Raw genomic sequence first — 18,183 nt, forward strand, 5'->3', positions numbered from 1 at the left:
TAAGTTCGACCACAGCGTGATGGCCTCGATTTGCAGCCCAGAACAGAGCCGATCGGCCCCATCCATCTTCGACAGAAGCGCTCGCCATGCCTGCCAATAGCAGTTCCTGCACTACCGTATCGTGCCCCTTGATAGACGCCCATACCAGCGGAGAACGACCTCTTTGGTCCCGAGAATCGACATTTACCTGGCCTGTCTGGAGAAGTTGATTGACTACCACATGGTGCCCACATCCGGCTGCCCAGGACAACGCCGTGCGACCTTCTTTGTCGGTCGCTTCCATCCTTACATGCTTTGCGACCGATAATACCTCAATAACTGCTGTGGAGCCATTCTCAGCAGCTAGAGATAACGAGGTGCGACCGTTAAAATCCTTGCTATTAACGTTGACATCCTTTCTTGCTAGCAGGGCTTGGACAACATGGGCGTATCCGTTCTTCGCGGCCCAGGATAGGGGTGTGTCCCCTTTTTCGTCTTTGGTGCCTGGGGAGACCTTGGGAGCTTGTAACAGCTCTTCGACTGCCATGAGGTGTCCGTTGCCCGCAGCCCACGATAAAGGAGTCCGTCCAGTGGCGTCACTTTCGTTCGGGTCAACGTTGGTGGATTTCAACAGCGCCCGAACCGTTTCCTCATGGCCGTTTCCAGCCGCCCAAGACAATGGCGTTCTTCCGGTGAGATCTTTATGGCTCTTGTCTGGTGCGAGTTTGAGTAGTAGCTCATTGACTATGGACTCGTGCCCTTTGCCAGCAGCCCATGATAGCGGTGTTCGGCCACCGTCGTCAACAGAATCGGTGTTAGCTTTGCCAGTGTCCAGAAGCAGTTTCATGACCTCATGTCCGTTGCCTGCAGCCCAAGATAATGGCGTTCGGCCATTGACATCTTCCAGGTCCACGTCGACCATTCCGCGGCTCAAAAGCCCCTTGACCACGGTCTCCCTTCCCTCTCCCGCAGCCCAAGACAGCGGCGTTCGGCCCCGCTTGTCTTGTTTGTTCACGTCGATAGTTTCACCGGCGAGCAAGGCGTCCATGACACCTTCGTAGCCTTCCTCTGCAGCTATCAGGAGTGCAGTTCGGTATTTGCTGCCCACTACGTTCAAGTCTACCGTCCCCGAGCTGACGAGTGCCTTTACAACGTCCTGATGACCCGACGTCGACGCCGTGAGAATCGGTCGGTTACCGTCTTGGTCTTCTATATTCGCGTCGGCTCCAAGGATTAACAACAGTTCGGTCGCGAGGCTTAGATCATTTGATACGGAAGTGTGCAGGAATCTGTTGCGTAGCTCGATTGAGCGGCCCCTTTCATGATGCGATAGTGACTGGGTAAGTTGAAGACGGGTCCATTCGTCGAGAAACCCAGATACCCTTGAGCGACGTATGTCGGCGAAAAAGTCGGCTGCGATTCGTTGAACATGCGAGTCTCCTTCACAGCGCTCGAGGTGATGCTTGAGATGTTGGAAAGCATATTTTGCCAACGGCATCTCGTTGAGGTATCGAGAATAGACCTCCAACTGATCTGATGAGTCTTCGTCGATCTTTCGACAATGGTGGAGATAGCTGGCAATACAGTGTCTCAGATATCTCAGGCAGGTTATCGAGATTGAGGCGTGAGCTTTGCGTTCGTCGATTTTGAACTTGGTCTGTTTGACGGACGATTCAGGGTGCAAAAAGAATTCCCGGACGGTTTGGTGGATGACTTGTACAGTGCCATTGGCGCCTATAGACTTCGTTAGAAGCATCTCGGTCAAAAGGGCAGAATAAATACTCACCTGAGCGCTGTTTAATCTCTACGAACTGACCTCCGCAATGCGTAATCCGTCTTTCAGACGGAATCCGACCTCTAAAGTCCTCGTCGGAGACAGCATAGTCAATATTAGGCTGGTCGGGGATCGCGAGTGCATGCAGGAGCTCTCCAGTACTCAGAATGCGATGGGCGAACAGCACGAAGTAGAAAATCTTCACCCCGTCACGCAGTTCTGCTCGGGCCTTTCCCATCTTGTCTAACATTCGTTCGTAGAACACCTCCAACATCGTTGGCAGCCCTTGCAGGAATTGCATAATATCCTCCTTTGCAAGACCCTCTTCATCGTAAGCTAGGAGCTCTTCTCCTACAAGCTTAACCCATAAGAAGACACCTTCAGCGTTCCTCGTAATGTATTGTGTGAGCTCATTCGCGGTGTCTGGCTGAACATCCAACCGACGGATGAATGAGTTCGCGAAAATCTCGAGGTCCTCCATCGTCTCGTCTTGGATGCGAATGAAAGAATGGAATTCATCTATGCGACGCTCCATGACCGCGACTGGTCGGCTGGCGACAAAGATCTTCACCACAGAGAATTTCATTTCGGTGCTCAACTGGAATAATAACTCCAGTGTCTCCCGTCTGTCGGTGTCTTGTGATTCATCAACAGCATCGATGATCAGATAGTACATGCGAGATTGTATGTGATCTCGTAACGAGAGGAGGACCTTTTTCAGCGACTCATAGTCCCATTCGTCCGTGTCAAGTTCATTGCTCTTCCGGAGTTCAGCTTGACGCCGATACTCTGCTTGAAACTCGTGATAGAAAAAGGTTTCGTCTTGCTGGAGAATATCGTGGAGGATCGTTCGAAGCATGTTGTAGTGGCTTTTCTGCACCTCGCCTTCTCGATAGCTGTAAAAGAATTTCGCCACAACTGATGTATTCACTTTTTCATCTCGATCTCGAAGGTTCTTGTAAAAGTATTTCGTCAAGGTACTTTTTCCGCTGCCGGGCTTGCCCTGAAGATACAGAAGCCGGGACGAATTTGACTGGCACCAATCTTGATACCGAAGATGGGACCAAATCCACTCGAAGGAGCCCGTCTGCTCCGAAGAGATCTTGTCATATCGAGTGTTGTCAAACTGCAAGCTGGCAAGACATTCTATACAAAATTTTAGTATAGCTTAGAATCTCGGGGAACGGCCTTACCTTTTCTCTCTTTGTCGAATTCAATCGATACCGAGCGACTAAATGCTCTTTGGACGTCGTTTTGCGATCGCGACGTGATGAGAACCTTGACACCACGACCTCGGCTAACAAGGCCTTGAATGAAGCCTGCCATGTCAATGAGGAACTTCTCCCCGCCAGTTCGAGCTTTATCCATATCATAAATTACCAATAGAAAGTCTTGGTCAAAGGCATGAAAAAGGTTAAGCAATGAGGACCACAGCTCTTCTGACGCCGATGTTTCCAGAATCTGCTGCACAATACTCTTTGGAGAGCCTTCAGGGTCGACATTAATTCGACTTCCTTCCATCAACATCTTCTCTCGTAGAGAGTGGAGAAAGCTTTTGACAACGGACATGCGATGCTTCGATGAGGTGAACTGAATCAATTGATTGAGAATGGTATGCACAACGCTGGAGATCAAAGATCTGTCTGACGACGCAGTGGCGAAGGAAAAGTAAAAGATTCTCGTCGAGCTAGAAACCCGTTTCACCTGGTCGATCACATATGCCGAAATTCCATCGAGACAGCATTCGGGTGGTCCGTACAAGAGAAGAGCACCTGATGCGCTCGACCCGTACCATCCTCGAAAGTCGATATTTTTGAAGACCCAAAAATGTCGGGAATCATAAGGATCGATGTCTGGGATGTTGGATCTATGCTGATCCTGGTCGAGTATTGCCAGTGATGAGAAAAATGCGTCGGATGATACTCTTTCGATGGCTAATCGAAGGACTTCCTATTCAACGCAGAACAGGTTAGCCGTCTCTGCAAAGCAATCATATCACATATGAAAAGGCACCATACGGCGTCGTCGATAGTCATCATCTTTGCCAGGTCTTTAGCCGGAACAATAGACAGGATCTCGGTCGCGCAAGCAGCTGCAGTCGCTGCAGCGTAAGGTTGCCATCGCTTGTTCTTGTGAGAATCCGCGTAATCGCAAATGCCTCGAATGACGAGACATGGAAAGCTGTTCATCAGGCCTGCCGCTTCCATCTCGAAGCATAGAACGCCGCCGATTTGCGAGCTTATCCGATCGCGAATGATCGCATCTCGCATCACTTGGTTTCCAGAGGCGATGGTTCCGTAATGAAGCATGATTTCCTCTCCTGCCCTGCGTAGGTCGCGATGGATTTGTTTGTCCTTGCGACATGAAGCGCATGTTTCTCCTCCAGCATGCTGATACGCTGGCTTGTATAATTCATCAATCCCTGCGCGTTCGCGAGAGAACAGTGGCAGCTCCGTATACTTGGAGAGGTTCTTCGTGATGGCCTCTTTATTCCGCATGTGTCTGGCGCGTAGCCTCGGCAACGCACTGAGCAAGATCGGGGGCGGCGTATTCAGGTATCCAGACAACTTGACACCATCCGGGGTAGTCTTCCCGAAGTCATATTGGACGACACCTCCATGGCCACCATCAGGTTGGCTGATCACGACGTCTCCCAGTCGAATATCCGCTTTCTCGCTGGGCACACCTCCTCCGATGCCCACCACTAGGCCAAATCGAAGGTGCTTAAACCGCGACTTCATCTGCATGGCGACGACCGCAGCCTGGTTGGTTCCCATCTGGCCACCAGGCAAACAAGCGATAACCACCCGATGGTCGCCGATGGCCCCGAGGGTATAGATGTTCGAGTCATTGTCGCTATCCCGTCCCTCTTCCGGTCCAGGGTCATCATAACGCTTATCGAGCATCGCCTCGGCGGCGGCGAGCTCGATCGGAAGTGCACAGATCCATCCGACCGTGTATTTGCCCCGCGAAGGACCTTTGCGACTCATGTGGCTGTCGAGAATGCGGTGACTTGAAAGAAAACTGACTGGAGGGCTGCGATGTCACGTGGAACTCTACCCACGAAAGATTCACCGGCGAATCCAATCACTTAAATGCTTTCTCTCAAACTTCATCAATAGGATTCCGTCGGTTTGCTCACGCACATCGACCCATATTTCGTGGGCCACGTTGAGGGGCATCAGAGGTTCGATCATGCAGCACCGCCCTGTCGCGATGCATTAGACCGGATTAGCGCCTTGGCCCTGGCGATTCGAGATCCCAGCCACATTTCATATATTCTTGTTCGTGTGATATTAGATCTAGTAGTTTGTCAGTCCCGTGTGATGATCACAGTTGGATTGATGTCAAGTTCTCAACGTGGCTCAAAATTGTCAAAGATGAACCCTCACAAACATCGCGGGTATCGATGTCAATATGGATGCGATCACGAATTCCCTTGTGCGACTCAGGAAATCACACGGGAAGGAAGTGTCGATATAAAAAGCACGCCCTCACTCCTTCACTGTGTGGAAAAAGGGCCTATTAGCCATGGTGTTGCTATGCGTAGCATGCTCAAATCTTCCGGGCCCAAACTACACATGTCAAAATCATGTTTCTGATCACCACACTACTGATCAAAACACCAACGGCCTGTCGACAGCTGGCATGGTTACACAATCATGGGAGAGCTTTCTCGATCTGACGTCGGGAACCACAGATCCAATATCCGGCATCACCAATAGTCGACATCAACCAAGCTTTCTCTGCTCCACATAGCAGCCTATCTAGCCCTTAAAAGGCCAAAATAGGCCATTTGACGTTCGACACGAGGTTCTCCGTCGTATCCTTCCGCAATCAAGCTGTCTGGTGCGGAGTAACAGCCCCTGGTTCATTCCGAGCGTTTTATTTCACTGTGTATCTCCTTGGAATACGTTCATAACCACTCTATCATACTCTTTAGCCCATTTTAGCATTCAGTATGAAGGTGATTGTTATCGGAGCCAGTATAGCAGGACTATCCCTGGCTATTGCTCTCGACTAATCTTATCATGATGTATTGGTCTTAGAGTCGGCCCCTCAGTTGGCTAAACTAGTTGTCGGTATCCAAATGACCCTCCAGGCTGTCAAGTACCTGTTCCAGTGGGCCTAAGAGAGGATACTATAGGCGAGTGTCTTGTTCCTGACAAAATGCACATACGAGATCGAAAGCACGACACGGAGCTGGGAGTATTACCGCTTGGTGAGATGGAAAAGGATTATTGTACACTGTATATTGTCGTCCATCGGGCTGCCTTACACTTCATTCTGCATCGGCATGTTGTTCACACATATTGAACATTGAACAAAAGCTATACCTGCGCGGAGTACATAATTCGGCCTGATTTACAAGGCATCAATCATGCCTGGGCGCAGAGTGGTGGCGCTAACCCATTCAGGGCCCCTGCTGCCTTACGGCCTTGGAGCCTTATCCAATGGATTCCCCCACAATTTCCCCATCCCCCCTGCCAATGGCTCTTGGTCGATCACGCGCTGTGCACTGAGTCAATGTGATCTGCAACTCCTCAACTGAAATGCAATAACAGACATTTTGAAGCCACCTTTGTTATTGATTTCGTTGTACAAGGATTGTTGTCCACATTCGTTCGGGTAATTCGCAGGTCCGCTGCACTGTATATATAGTTGAACCCCGTGCGTTGTGTTTCAGGAAAGGATGTCCGTCCAGAAATTTCAAAAAGATCTAGAATGTGAGATCTGTAAACAAAACCGAATTAATTCCAATAACGATTTATTGACTAGACACAGGAGCCAATGACGTTAATAACCTCGGCAGACACAGCCGAGATCGATTGCCGCCGGAAATACGAGACACCGAGATGGGCAACGCCAAGCATCGCCGTCGGGCTCTCGTTTCGTTGTCTTCGTCATCCTCTCTTCGTCCTCGCGTCGCCCCCTGCTCTGTGCTTGCAATCCACCGACAATGCCGTGATGGTCAAAGCGGCCAGGTCCTACCAATGCCATCGGTGCTCACGATCATTTGCGCGACTCGAGCATTTGCAGCGTCATGATCGATCGCGTATGTCTGACTAATCCACTCGTGGATCAATGACTGACCGGTCCTAGACACCAAGGAGAAGCCTTTCGTGTGCGACAAATGCCCCAAGTCATTCACCCGCAAGTATGTCGCTCGGAAATATCACTCGGACTGGCTACTGACCGACTCAGGGATCTTCTGGCACGCCATGAGCGTCTATCCCACAGTTCCCCTTCAGCGGATGCGGGCCGCGGGTCGACATCCTCGCCCGCTTCTCGGCCGATATTTGACGGGCTGAATATGCTCGCGTCGGCTGTGACAGAGAGCCAAGTGCCAACACCTGCAGAAGAGAGCCCGCAATTTCTACCGGGAAATACGACATTTGGTCCCGATATGTCAGGGGTTTCTCAGACTACCTCGAACCAGACGCCCGCAACCGCCCCGTCGGAAGGAACCACGTTTACTGAATCCTTTGGGGGGTTTGGAGCACCGGCGCCGTACGATGGAGATGATTTCACCTCTTTCCTGGACAGTATTCCTCTCCCAAGCCACCCGTACTCCCCGACTTATCAGCCCTTGCCTTTGTTCCCGGCATTTCAGTTCGATTCGACGCCTGTCTACGAGCAGTCCTCGGAAAGAGACAAGGACGCTGCAAGTGTGGCGACGCCGTCGAGCTCTGTGCTTCCCCGACATGGCACTCAGCTGCCCTCACTGCAACCGGAGGAATCGCATACTCCGTACAAAGCACGACAGCCGAGGAGCTCCATCTCCGTAACGACACAGTGTCGCGAGCGCATAGTAGCGTTGATGGTTGACTACTCCAATGTCATGCCAAACCCCTTCATCCCCTCACGACATGCCTTGTCCCGGTGTCTTACCGGCTACTTGGCTGGATATCATGACCATTATCCGATTAAGCATATTCCAACTTTCAACGTGGAAGAAATATCCCTACCGCTATTCCTATCGATGGCGGCACTCGGTGCACAGTATTGTCGGGAGCCCGACACGAGCATGAGGCTGTACCTCGTTGCTAAAGCAGTGACCATGGAGCATATTCGCAGAGAATTCCAATGGATCGTACCAAAGCCGCCTTCTAACCCAACCATCTCCGAAGACCAGGACCATCTCGAGACTATCCAAGCATTGTTGATGCTGACCTCGATCTCATCCTGGTCTGAGCGCAACCCGTCGTATTCCGAGGGTCTCTATATACGAGGGGTCATGGAAACCCTCCTTCGACAAGGTGGGCTAAATGACCTGCCGATCCAAGACGGGACATGGCACAGCTGGATTCGCATGGAGGAGCGAAAGCGCACCAAGCTCGTCGTTTTCTGCTTCCTGAATATCCACACCATCGTGTTCGACGTGCCGCCACTCGTCCTGACTGAAGAGATTACATTCGACCTACCGTGCACCGAGAAAGAATGGCAAGCCACCACATCCTACCAATGGATGGAAGAGCGAGGCCAAGTCAAGACGGAAACTAAATTCCAAGACGCCCTATCCTCCCTGTTCACACATTCTCCGGGATCCAAAGACCGACTAGAAAGCTTCTCCTCGATGGGCGGATACGTCTTAATCCACGCCATCATCCAAAACATCTGGCTCATCCAAAAAGCCAACCGACTCCCAGACACCAAAACCAGCTCCTTATCCCCGGCCCAAATCACATCTCAAGAACAAGCGCTAGAGCATTGGTGCCAATGCTGGGAACACAACCAAGAATCATCCATCGACCCGTTCAACCCCCACGGACCCTTGTCATTCACATCCACCGCTCTCCTCCGCTTAGCCTACATCCGCCTGAACGCGGATTTCAGCTCCGCGCGTCGCTTCCAGACTTGGAACCCGAATGAAATCGCCCGCTCCCTTAAGACAAACCTAAACGTGGAACGCAGCGACCGACTCACGCGCGCCGCATTACATTGCGCACACGCACTCAGCACACCTATCAAGCTGGGAATCAACTTCGTGGCACACACGCAAGTAGTGTCCTGGTCAAATCAGTACGCGTTATGCTCCCTAGAATGCGCAGTGCTACTAGCGAAATGGTTAGAAGTCGCCACGGTCCCCAATCCCCAACCCAGCCTGACGGAGCAAGAAACCAAACTCTTAGAATTCGTGATCGAGATGGTCATGGAGGCCCGTCACGGCGTATCTCGAGACTGGCTTCTGGCAAATAACACCCGACTGAGCGCGGTGGTTACTCGACTGTGGGCTCGGCTCTTCACGGCCGACTATATTTGGGAACTGGTCAATTTGATCGGACGGTCTTTGAACCAATATGCTGAAATATTGGAGAGCCCCGAATAGCCAATTAAATGCTTTGTACAAGAAACAATGGGTCACGCGGTTCCACAATCGGTCTTGTCCGGAATGCCGCAAAATTGGAGATCTGAGGCCGCATGCGGAAATGGGAGCATGATTACCGAACGAGGAATGTGAGATGCTCCCGCCACACCCATGGATCGGTTGGCTCGGTCTAATTGCATAGAATTCGCCACCGTTACGACACGAAGGGTAACGTCATGGGCTTCGGCGCCGCATTCCCGGCAAATGCCACTTTTCGAACTGGACAAGGGCATCAATTGTAACTATCATACAAAACTATGAAACGAAGACACGTCCTCCACTAATACTTAATCTCAAAGCTGAACGCCGGATCATAATGGATAGCCCAGTAGCCATCCCAGATCGTTCTTGTAACCGGACCGACCTTGCCATTACCGACAGGCTTCCCATCCAACTCCGTAATCGGCATGATGCCACCTGCAGTAGTACTCATGAAGATCTCTTCGCTGTCATATGCTGTCTGCACAGGTACGACTTCCACACGCACCTCGATGCCCTTCGATTTGGCAACGTCAAAGACACTCTTGCGCGTAACCCCTTCCAAGACACCTCTGTCGGGCGTATAAATCACACCGCCCTTCACAAAAACGATATTAAACCCAGACCCCTCAGTGATATTGGTATCCCCATCGGTGAGGAACGGATACTGCGAGCCACGATCCCTTGCCTCAAACATGCCACGGACCAGGTCACCCCACTGCAGATTCTTAACGGTAGGATCGATAGCACCAGGCGGCACACGCCGAACAGTCTTGGCGATGATCGAACTTCCACCCGTCTTCTGCGTCTCGGGGTCCATAACCCAGACATACGGCTGGACAATCAGATAGAGATTGTTCTTCATACTGTCGGGGTTACCTTCGCGAACGGCGGTCAAACCACGGGTAACGATTAATTCGACAAAAGCATCGCGAATACCGCTCTTAGCGACCATTTCCACCAGCGTCTTCTTGATCTGGTCTCTGGGGATGGGGAAGCGAAGACGGATTTTACCGCACGACGCTTCCAATCTGTTGAGGTGGTCGTCGAGGCGGAAAAATCGGCCGTCCCAGACAGATGGCACGTCGTAGGTTAGATCGCTGTGCATGAAGCCTTGCTCGATGAGCGGGATGCGGGCCTCGTAGAGGGGCACCAGCTCGCCGTCGACCCAGGCAATGCCCTTGGCGAAGGGGTTGTTGCTGGACTTGAGGGTCTCCAGGCGTTTGTGGTAGCCGGAGAAGATCTGCTCCATAGTCGACATGGTGGCGGTTTCAGGAGGATTGGTCAAGTTGATGATGTGAGATGAGGCAAGGCCTTAAGCTTGAGGAAGGAGAAGATAAGCGGAGGAAAGACATGAGCTGGATAGTCAGTCTTTATATCAGGGCATGTATTGGCAGGAAAGTTCACGGCTGCCTTCCCAATCAGGCATTACTTCATCGGGCAGTCGAGATGATTGGAGATCAATCAAGGAACTTGTGGAGCGGATTACAATTGGATTCTACCAGCAAATGGGTGACCAAAACGTGGATCGAGAGTTCTGGAATGCATCGAGAGAGGATGCCTTCTGGATGGACATTCACTACGTCATGCTCCTTTTCCCCGCTGCGTCTTATACGCCTTTCCCCCTTAGGACTAGCCTCACATCGCTATCTTATCAGTTCCTGTCAACAATCAATCCTCATAAACAACATCAACACGCCCACAACCCATACAAATCGCAGTACACAGACATGCCCCCTCGAATAGCATTCATTTCCGGTCCTATCGACACCGGCCCCTCCGAATCCTACTTCACCCACTACGTCCGGCTCATCGACTCTACAATCGCCGCCAACGACTCCTTCGTGATCGGCCCCATCCCCTACGGGGTGGACAGCAACGCGCTTAGCTACCTTCTCTCCTACCAGATCGATCCGTCACGAATAATCATCTTCATCACGCCCTCGGAAGATGGCATGTGGGGCCTGCAGTTTCGCGGACTCAGCGTAAATGTACACGTGGTGGACGGACAGACCGGACCGGAACGAGACGCTGCAATGACAGCGGCCAGCGAGTATGATATCATGCGGGTGTGGACGGTCGATGAGGCGGGAGGGTTTTATGGCCGCATGTGGAGAGAGGGTCATGTCACGAATACGGAGAGGAATTGGAAGCAGAGGAGGGGGATTCATGAGGATGTGGTGGTTCCGGCCGAGGATATAAATCGGGATGTTGATATGCTGGAGACGGTGGGGAGTGCACAGGGGGGGGGGGGGGGGGGTTCGGGGCTTTTGAAGAGGCTGTTTGGGTAATGGTGAACTAGAGCATTATACAGTCGGCATATGTTCATATAGAATCGCATTTGCAGTTGTATATAGCTTCTCGAATAGATTGCTTTATGTTACTGACTAGAATTATCGTGATTTTGGATCAAGCTCTTTCCATGAACTGTTCTTTGGCAAAATAAATGGATGGTTTCCTTCTATCTCGGTCTATATCCAAGCACCGTCCAGTTACAACCAAAACACAAAGCTCGAAACTTCACTGCGGAATCGCAACTGCTATCCCCTTGATTTTATACGTCTTTGTCGCATTCCCAAAACACCAACACGTCCCTTTCGTGTAGCCATAAACCGTATCATTAAAAAACACAGCACTGACATCATCTCGACGCTGAACTCGGTTCATCGAATCGCAAAGATACAGGCAGTCGGCGAACGACGGCATCATTATAGAAGCCAAATCTCTTCTCTTGTCAAAGTAGGTATCGCATTGAATTCTATATTGTATTCCCGATCCATCACTCATATGTTTGAGGGTGTTGTTGTCGTCGGGGCAGGAAATGGGTTTGGTGCCGCTGAGGGAGGTCGAGGTCGAGGTTGCCGATGCCGTGGATAGTGTCGATGAGAAGGTAGCATTTGTGGCAGGTGACGACGGGGATCCTAAAATGATTGTTAACCATGTCGTTGATCTAATAATAACGCGCCCGCGAGGAAGATCTACCATCTTTCCCCAAGCCCAAGCCAACCCCTAATCCAACTGCAATGGCCACCACAATCACAACCAAACCGGCAATCGCTAGCGAAAGCCAAAACGTCACTTTTCGCAACCCACATGTCGTCCCCTCCGCCAGGCCAGCCTGGGACCCTTTCTCCGGCCCAGACGCATACGCCATCGGCGTGTACTGATACTGATCAGGACTCAGACCCCGGTATGACACATCTGGAGGGTGTTGCGCGACCTCCAAAGCAGGAGTCATTGGCGCTTCTTTCGTGGAGTTAATCGGCGACATTTTATTGATGGTATTGGTAGAGATCAGTGGGGATAATAAGAGTTGGAGGACAGTGTCAGATCACATCGTGGAAATCATGGGTTGGGTGACGGGGGACACCATTAATACGGCACTTGAGCCTCGAAAAAGGAATGTAGTCTTTCCCAGGGGAAATAATTGCCAAGACTGGTCGTCTAGGTTATAACGCCCTGTCTTTGAATCAAGAATGTGGTCCGGTATGCCATTGGCTAACGAGCGGCAAGACAATTGTTCCTGGAGCCCCTTGCGGCGCTGATTGCCAGAGTTATTTTGTAGAGGCAAGGAAGAATGGATTAAAGGACTGAGTCAGGTGAGGGATGAAGGGGCGGACTGGGGTGTAAACATTGACTATTACACAGATCCTTTGTGTGAAAAGGCGATTTCATACGTGTGTTTGCCAACAGCTTCCAATGGTTGGATTGCCTTGTTGAGAATGGAATGCATGCGCATGGAGACTAGGATAAGGTCAAGTCGCAACTGACTCGACTCAACCGTTACGGATACCGTAGAGATTACCTCATTAGGCCCATCGTTTAGTCATTCGTAAAAGTGACAGAAGCTAAAAGGAATCCGTTGGCCACTAAAATCCCCGAATTGGTTTAGCATCATGATTCCATATTATGCCATGGCGCTGCAAAAGGAAGCATCTACCACATGGACGCCCTATTTAGAACACCGCTGGTATTTTCTTTTAAAAAAAAAGAAACGATAATAAATCATATTTATCAGTAATCGAAGTGATTCATTCGAGCGATTCAGGCGATTCAAGCGATTAATTCCAGTCATCAATCCAAGCAATCCAAGCAATCCAGGCAATCCAGGCAATCCAGGCAATTTAAGCAATTCAAGCAATCCGAGCGTTTCATTGAAAGGGTGGGTAGGCAGTATACAAATGATCTAATTCCCGGCAGAATACCATCGGATTTTTCTCTCAACGGCCTGTCGTACGTGTGATTGGCTGACAAGCTGAAAGAGATTGAATCCCTGGAGCTCCTTGCGGCGCAGACCGACAAAGGAGGGATTGAAGGATCTTGTGATGTAAGGGATGAAAGAGATTTAAACCGGGAGGTTACCATTAGCTGTTATGCAGACCATGTGTATAAAGAAGCGGATTTAATAGTGTTAGTAGATCAAACGCTTCTAATTATTCGATTCTATTATTAAATATAGAATACATGCGTGTAGAGACTAGGATATGTTCAAGTTTAATCTGAGTCTTAGAAACCATTACTGACATTACAGAAGTTACCTGATTAGGCCCATGCTTTAATTTCCAATACAGATAATAGGGGCTAAAGGAATCTCTTGCCCCTTAACGTCCTCAAATTGGCTGATCATTAGGATGCTATCATACCATGCCGCTGTGAATAAAAGCATCTGCTACACGGCTATTTTATTTAAAACATCGCCTAAATCGGAAAGTGCTCGATTGGACTATGTATTGATCGCTAGGTTGACAAGGTGCATGGGAAAAAAAAGCTCTTACAGTCGTATAACTGAGCCTGGAGATGGAACGCAATTATCTCATATATGCAAATGATATAGATAAAGCTTTTTAGCTAGTGTATTTGAGATGTTGGTGTTCAAGTGGGTTGGGTCTCAAAAATAAAGATAAGAACATCAGAAACGCGTTGCAATCGCATTAGCCGACTTTCCGAAATACCCCAATTCATTGAACATTATTATGTTAATAGATTGTATTCAAGGGCCGCTAGCATGTTTAAGCTCATGAAACCACAAGGTGGAAAAGGAGTGGTTGCTTGGATTTGTTGCATAATGAACAAACGGTCGTCGAGCAACCCCATATTCGACAACTTGATCAATGCATGTTTTCCCAAACGACTTCTTTATCGTCCTTATGTTAAAATCACACTTCGCATCACATTCAATCTCATTCTGGGACTTTTGCATGGATTCGGACTCTCCCAAAAACAGGTTACGAAGTACCTAGGTAGTCCAGAATCGGGATATCCATAGAACACGCACCGGGCGGTTTTGATCCGTGGGTGAACGACTGGCGAATTAATAGTCATTGTCATAAACGTAAAGAGTTTTCTTGACAATCAAAGTAGAAACTGCAAGACACTTGGAAGCATGAAAGAAAACCTTCCACAGTCTATGGATTCCAAGCCAGTTGAGAGGGTGAAATATTGAGGAACCGCAGGGTAGCGCGAGAACGGCTGACATTCATTGGGAAGGTTTCCTTCCCTCGTCAGCTTTCAAATAACCAGAAAGCCTACCGTAGATACTGCTCTTAGTTGAAATGGACTTTTCGGCATTTTGCTAGCTGATGGAGCCTCCAACTAGGACGGTGGAGGTTTCCGGAGAAGTCGGTGCTTATGTCGCACGTGATTATCCCTATATAAGGATGGTCATCGCCCTGCTGTAGATAGGCAAATATCACGGTTGATCGATCTACTTACTTTAACTTATTCAACTGATCCATTCTCTATTTCTCTCGAGAGTAGCTTAAGCAGTGAAAGCCCTTCTCCAGTCGCGCAGCCGATAGAAGAAAAGACATTGATCAGGCGCCATGGATTCGAGGGTTGCGAAAAGTGTAATGACCAGTGCTGATGATAATTTACATTTTCTTTACTGGCTGGAGAGCTCAATCAGAACCGTTAAAGAAATTTGCACATACCTAAAAAACAACGGACCGCCGGGAAAGTCGAGGGGTTTCTATGAACTGATCAGAACACATTGCCATCATATGGAACGTTGCTTGGACCTTAGGGGGCTTGTTCTTCCAGATAATCATGAATTGATTCTGAGCATGTTGCGTCGAATTGAAGCGACTGTTAACACATCAATTATACCAGCGCAAATCCTGGGGGTAGAAACGGCCTTTCCTCGCCAGCGGTATCTCACCAAATGGTGGCGAGAGCTGCAAAAAGAAAACCAGTCAATTGAACCCAACTTGCTGACCAACTCCTTGGGAATTTTACGTGACCAGGACGAAAGTGATGCATTCGTGGACTTTCTCTATGACCATCTGGAAGAAATGGAGCGCATGTTTAGACGAAGAAGAATAGCACAGCCTCCGGATGTGGTTTCAAATGCCTTGAAATCATTATTTCGAGGTCTTTCAGAGCATAAGGATTGCAATTGCCTACCCGAACATGACGTTTCCGTCAGACTTTGTTTGGGGACATTCCGGAGTAATCTGGAGCATAGTTGCGACTTTGATATGTTCTTTTCGCTGGAAAATGAGTGGCACGAAGCAAATGTACGCATTGCCACATCCAGCGCAGTCGAATCCACCTCCGCCAATACACCGGCGATTGGAGACCCGGAAGCTCATGAGATGAGAGTCAAGAAACTATGCCAGCTCATGAGGCAGAGGAAGGCGCTAGACCACTTGCAACTACAGGTGGATGAGGACAGCCAGCTTTATGAACTGTACTCTAAGAAATCTATTCTCGGTATTAATGACAAGGAAGCACCATTTTCGCTGGAAGACATTCTAAAGTACTACAGAGAGTTGCTTATGCTTTCATCGCCGACAAAGCAAATTCTTGCACTGATGCTCGGGTATGCGGTACTCTATCTTACCAGAACCCCTTGGCTTCCACCTACATGGGGACCATCAAACATTTTATTCTTCAATAAAACTTCTGGTGAAATGCCTCTTAAACCTTTTATCCAGACACAGCTGACACATGATGCCAACGCTAATACTTGTGATGATAAACCTGACCACCAAGGCAATAGAATGGTTCACAAGTGCCCACAAATTGCCGCACTAGGTGTCATGCTGATCGAGCTGCATTATGCAACAAGAATAGAGGACCTGGTAGACAACCTGACAGAGGACGTACCAGAGGACCTGGACGAAGACGTGACCGAAGACGTGCCAGAGGACCTGGCAGAGCATCATGCCGGATCGAATACCCGCACAAGGTTTACAGACGCACAACTGGTTCTTGCGAAAGACAGAAGTGTGCTCAACAAAGGGTCCCACTACCTTTATGCTGCAGCAAAGTGCCTGGACCCCAAAGTTTGGGAAGACGAGAGCGCTAAGGCATTGGATGATCAGAATCTCCGGACAACTATATACCAAGAAGTTGTAAGGCCTTTGGAAAAAGAGCTCACTTCGATGTATTACTACATTTCACTTGACGAGCTCGATAGCATCGCGGAAATCATTGATTCTCGTTTCATATGGTGAGCCATACCTCATTAACAAATCCGTGCAAATGCTTATGGCCATTCTGGAGACGAAACGCCTAGGAAGGGCTTTCACAACCCGAAATACTCCCTACTGCAAACCCAATATTGGCAACCTTTTCATGAGAATGGCAATTTGAGCCCACCAGACCTTTACCAACCTACATTTCATTGGACTTCAAAGTCGTCTACTGTCGAATTCTGCTGGTTCGATAATAGGGAAGTGTTATTTTTCCATGGCGAAACGGTAAACCGTATGTGATGAATATTTTGTTTCAGCACGAGTTCTTCATAAACTAGTTCGCTATTTTTCTTCTTTAATGCTCACTGCTTATCAAACAGTCATCAAAGTTTGTATTCCAAACAGGCGCGAGACTTTCATGAATGTAAAAATTTAAACATTGTAGATGGCGACATGGGATTTTGCTGGTATTGCTCCTCACCTCTTCAATCCTGAATATGCCACACTGATAACTTCGTCCCCCTCTGTCAGTCTTTTCTCTCGCCAGTCTATATATATAACCAGCTCCTCCTCTTCTAAATCCTGACCCGGATGCTCTTTGTCCCGCTCACCCTTCCATCTTTATGCCCTTCTTATAATCTTCTTGTTTGATTATCTCATGGGTGCTTTTGGCCACCTTCAATCGACGGATTTTGAATGCCAACATAAAATTGCTGCCGTCCCCCCATTTTATACCTGTTAGCTTCGAACTGCTGGCTCCGACCACCTCTGGTCCGCGCGAGACACTCGCGGCTCCTCCGCTCCAGATAGTCCCGTTAACCGTCGCCCCGACATTGCCGCCGTGCCCGACGAGACAAAAGCGCGAGAACTTGCGAAAGCGGAATACGGTCCACTGTTAATCTTGAAGATGAGCGATAGAGAAAAGTCAACCGAGAAAACTCATCCCCGTGGTGGATTCTTAGTGATCCTAGCCGCCGTGGGTGACGACGGAAGCACGACTCAATAATGGTCGCGGCGCTTCGGACGGTGGGCTTTGATATTAAAGCACCCTATCAGTTCGACCAGTCGCTATGCTCGGCTGATCGCTGCAGATCGACGTTGATCTCCCAGCAGTGTGGCTGGCTAGAGCTCCCGGAGCCTCCTGGCCCGGATGGACCTACTACGGAGCTGAATCTTCCCAAGTTAGAGCCCCCGAGCCATTCACAATCTCAATTTCACACATTAAGCACCATGTTTAAGGCTTAGACGAAGCAATGTTGGATCTCTCTCCTTTAACCCCTCCACGATAGTGCGGCCGAGAAGAGGGAAGAATTGGGGTCGTCGATATGAAGTCCAGGCCTATCCTTCCCCAATCTGGATTTCGAGACTTGCTAGTTTGTAGTCCAGAAGAAAGGAGGCGGTTGTATGCGTCCGCGAGTTTGTGTAAGTGGCCCTCGAGAAGGCCCTCTGGCAATGAAACAGTCGAACTGGCTCACCCCTACATTATATCACGTATTATACAAGCAATAATGGGCTGTCTTTCATCTGAGGGAGAAACTTCAATTCAAGGTCGATAAATTCGCAGCAATAGTAACAGCAACAATTAACATGACAAATCTAAGAGAGAATCTATGAAATATTATATCCACACTTCCACCCAAACAGCGCACTCTTTATGCCGATTA

The 18,183-nt window shown here is 49.3% G+C and overlaps 6 protein-coding genes across 6 annotated transcripts; 3 read left to right on the forward strand and 3 right to left on the reverse strand.

The window, feature by feature from the left end:
* Positions 1-2,761: 2,761 nt before the first annotated feature.
* Positions 2,762-4,886, reverse strand: P170DRAFT_215697 (5'-methylthioadenosine/S-adenosylhomocysteine nucleosidase family protein). The gene is made up of 2 exons (XM_024842832.1): positions 3,772-4,886; positions 2,762-3,703 (listed from the first exon to the last, which is right to left on the reverse strand). Exons 1-2 carry the CDS (start codon positions 4,741-4,743, stop codon positions 2,912-2,914), a joined length of 1,764 nt encoding a protein of 587 aa, XP_024701715.1. The 5' UTR covers positions 4,744-4,886; the 3' UTR covers positions 2,762-2,911.
* A 1,835-nt stretch (positions 4,887-6,721) lies between these two features.
* Positions 6,722-9,083, forward strand: P170DRAFT_362193 (transcription factor domain-containing protein; the record flags this gene model as incomplete). Its single annotated transcript, XM_024844517.1, has 3 exons — positions 6,722-6,809; positions 6,857-6,911; positions 6,959-9,083. 3 exons carry the CDS (start codon positions 6,722-6,724, stop codon positions 9,081-9,083), a joined length of 2,268 nt encoding a protein of 755 aa, XP_024701716.1.
* A 319-nt stretch (positions 9,084-9,402) lies between these two features.
* On the reverse strand, positions 9,403-10,362 carry P170DRAFT_361939 (aminotransferase class IV; the record flags this gene model as incomplete). Its single annotated transcript, XM_024844489.1, has 1 exon — positions 9,403-10,362. One exon carries the CDS (start codon positions 10,360-10,362, stop codon positions 9,403-9,405), a length of 960 nt encoding a protein of 319 aa, XP_024701717.1.
* Positions 10,363-10,609: 247 nt separating this feature from the next.
* P170DRAFT_511190 (uncharacterized protein) lies at positions 10,610-11,392 on the forward strand (the record flags this gene model as incomplete). The annotated part of the gene is made up of 1 exon (XM_024854859.1): positions 10,610-11,392. The coding sequence occupies one exon, from the start codon at positions 10,610-10,612 to the stop codon at positions 11,390-11,392; it is 783 nt and encodes a 260-aa protein (XP_024701718.1).
* A 229-nt stretch (positions 11,393-11,621) lies between these two features.
* On the reverse strand, positions 11,622-12,372 carry P170DRAFT_477297 (uncharacterized protein; the record flags this gene model as incomplete). The annotated part of the gene is made up of 2 exons (XM_024853439.1): positions 11,622-12,022; positions 12,084-12,372. The coding sequence occupies 2 exons, from the start codon at positions 12,370-12,372 to the stop codon at positions 11,622-11,624; spliced, it is 690 nt and encodes a 229-aa protein (XP_024701719.1).
* A 2,791-nt stretch (positions 12,373-15,163) lies between these two features.
* P170DRAFT_477298 (uncharacterized protein) lies at positions 15,164-17,525 on the forward strand (the record flags this gene model as incomplete). The annotated part of the gene is made up of 2 exons (XM_024853440.1): positions 15,164-16,456; positions 17,262-17,525. 2 exons carry the CDS (start codon positions 15,164-15,166, stop codon positions 17,523-17,525), a joined length of 1,557 nt encoding a protein of 518 aa, XP_024701720.1.
* Positions 17,526-18,183: the final 658 nt, after the last annotated feature.

This window comes from Aspergillus steynii (assembly GCF_002849105.1).
Source record: "Aspergillus steynii IBT 23096 chromosome Unknown P170scaffold_6, whole genome shotgun sequence".
NCBI lineage: Eukaryota > Fungi > Ascomycota > Eurotiomycetes > Eurotiales > Aspergillaceae > Aspergillus > Aspergillus steynii.

Coding starts and splice junctions, on each gene's coding strand:
- P170DRAFT_215697 (XM_024842832.1), bottom strand. CDS start 4,743: ATGAGTCGCAAAGGTCCTTCGCGGGGCAAATACACGGTCGGATGGATC. Junction 3,704..3,771: donor TGATGACTATCGACGACGCC/GTATGGTGCCTT, acceptor TGCGTTGAATAG/GAAGTCCTTCGATTAGCCAT.